This window comes from Oncorhynchus clarkii, chromosome 5 (assembly GCF_045791955.1).
Source record: "Oncorhynchus clarkii lewisi isolate Uvic-CL-2024 chromosome 5, UVic_Ocla_1.0, whole genome shotgun sequence".
Classification (NCBI taxonomy): domain Eukaryota; kingdom Metazoa; phylum Chordata; class Actinopteri; order Salmoniformes; family Salmonidae; genus Oncorhynchus; species Oncorhynchus clarkii.
The window spans coordinates 80086674-80089173 of NC_092151.1; the positions used below are offsets into that span (position 1 = coordinate 80086674).

At 48.5% G+C, this 2500-nt stretch overlaps 1 protein-coding gene across 1 annotated transcript in view; it reads left to right on the plus strand.

The window, feature by feature from the left end:
* LOC139410244 (adenylate cyclase 1a) overlaps nucleotides 1-2500 on the plus strand; it is a 203578-nt gene that overhangs the window by 190303 nt on the left and 10775 nt on the right. Inside the window, exons 14-16 of the mRNA XM_071155717.1 lie at nucleotides 1-40; nucleotides 400-516; nucleotides 2493-2500. The exon at nucleotides 1-40 is cut by the window's left edge and continues 87 nt beyond it; the exon at nucleotides 2493-2500 is cut by the window's right edge and continues 139 nt beyond it. Coding sequence (XP_071011818.1) covers nucleotides 1-40; nucleotides 400-516; nucleotides 2493-2500 — 165 coding nt within the window. The remainder of the gene's footprint in view (nucleotides 41-399; nucleotides 517-2492) is intronic.

Consider the following 2500-nt stretch of genomic DNA (forward strand, 5'->3'; position numbering starts at 1 on the left):
GGACCTCAAACTACGCCTAGACTACCTGTGGGCCACTCAGGTGAGTGTTTGTGTGTGTATTTGCGTATATGTGTGTCTGTGAGTCATTAGTGTTTGTGAGTCATTACCCCCCTCTAGTGATGAGGAAAAGCTATTACAGCGGAAATAGACTACTTTGTGAGCTCCAAGTGAAAACCAAGCCCCCTTTTTGGATATCGCTACAAACTAAAGGACTATCACTCTTTCATTCTGTCTGTATCTAGGTGTGTTGGTTATTTGTTGGTTGAAACCCAAATGGCACCCTATCCCTATGTAGTGCACTACTTTTGACCAGAGCCATATAAGGAATAGGTTGCCATACTATACTAATACATGTATTGCATCAGTGATAGTGTTTTTGTTTCCATGTATTTTGTGCAGGCAGAGGAGGAGAGAGGCGACATGGAGAAGGTGAAGTTGGACAACAAGAGGATCCTGTTCAATCTCCTACCTGCACACGTTGCGCAGCACTTCCTCATGTCCAACCCCCGCAACATGGTGAGTCTCACCCCCGTCCCCCTCTCTCCCTGTCCCCCCATCACCCTGTCTCCCTGCATCTCGTCCCCCTATTCCCCCGTCCCCCTTATGCCTTGTCCCCCCGTTCCCCCGCACCTCGTTCCCCCTACGCCTCGTCCCACTATTCCGCCTGCCCCACCTGTGCCTTGTCCCCCAGTTCCCCCTGTGCTTCGTCCCCCTGTCCCTGCCATTCCCTGCTGGATCATCTCCCGTTTGGGTAGTGGTGCATTTGAGTAGCTGGCTGGTGTGATCATGTCATTTTGAGGTCATGTTTGGGTTGAAGTGTGATCTGACCGCATCATGACGTGGTCATGTTTTGATGTTGCCTGAGAGCTTTTGAACAGTAAATGTTAAGAATTGCCTCTTTTACCTCCAAGGTTGTATGGTCATTGTTGTTTGGTTGCGGTTTGGTTGCACTTTGGTTGTGGTTTGGTTGTGGTTGTGGTTGATGTTTGTTTGTGGTTTGGTTGCGGTTTGGTTGCGGTTGCGGTTTGGTTGGGGTTTGGTTAAGGTGTGATGTGACAGGTTCTCCGTCGTTGTGTCTGCTGATTGATCAATATCCGTTCTAATGATGTCTGTTCCACTCCCAGGACCCTCCCACTCCCCCCTCTCAGGAAGAGGAAGTGATTAAATCAAACATCCTGTAGACTTCCCAACCAGGACACGTATATTCCCGTCACTGACTTTTTTGTAAACAGTGGAACCAGGAAGTGACCTTGGGACAGTTGTTACAGGGGTGGTAGAACAGGTTCTAGAGCAAGGATAGAGAGAGGATAGTTTTTACATAGTACAGGTCCTGCAGTGGCCTGTCATATTGGTACAGTGTGTTGATGGCCATAGGGAATGTTGTAGAATGGTTACATCTCTCGATCCCATGTATCCATGTCCATCAATGCACTGTACCAATATGCCAGGGCGCTGTAGGACCTGTTCTGCCACCCCTGTAACAACTGTCCCAAGACCAGTGTAATAGCCCTATCTAGCTCTGGTTGCCTGTCTACCTCTATTCTAGGACATGTACTGGTTTTTTTTTATTTTCTTTTTTTTTTGTGAATTTTACCCCTTTTTCTCCCCAATTTCGTGGTATCCAATTGTTGTAGTAGCTACTATCTTGTCTCATTGCTACAACTCCCGTACGGGCTCGGGAGAGACGAAGGCTGAATGTCATGCGTCCTCCGATACACAACCCAACCAGCCGTACTGCTTCTTAACACAGCGCGCATCCAACCCGGAAGCCAATGTGTCGGAGGCTACACCGTGCAACCTTGGCTAGCGCGCACTGCGCCCGGCCCGCCACAGGAGTCGCTGGTGCGCGATGAGACAAGGAGATCCCTACCGACCAATCCCTCCCTAACCCAGATGACGCTAGGCCAATTGTGCGTCGCCCCACGGACCTCCCGGTCGCGGCCGGTTACGACAGAGTCTGGGCGCGAACCCAGGGACTCTGATGGCACAGCTGGCGCTGCAGTACAGCGCCCTTAACCACTGCGCCACCCGGGAGGCCTAGGACATGTACTGTTAACCCTCTGTAACAACTGTCTCAGGACCTGCTCATATCTGTGTATTATCCCTATCTGACTTTTAGTTCCTCGTATCTGTTCTATGACATGTACTGTTAACTGTCTATAACTGTCTGAAGACCTGTTAATACCTGTGCAATAGTCCTATGTAAGTCTTGTTTCGTGTCTACCTATCTGCCTCCCTGTTTTAGAAACTGCACTGTTATAACCATGTAACAACTGTCCCAGGACCTGTGTATATAAAGAGCCTATCTGATCTAGGATTGGTACTGTTAACTCTGCAATAACTGTTCTTTCAGGGTGATGAACCATCTAAAGTCAAGTTGTAAAATCCTGAAATTTTCCTTTAACCCTTTGTAAAAAACTGTTTCAGGACCTGTTAATACCTGTGTAATAGTCCTATCTAACTGCTAGGTTCCCTGTCTGAATCTGTGTTAGGACCTGTA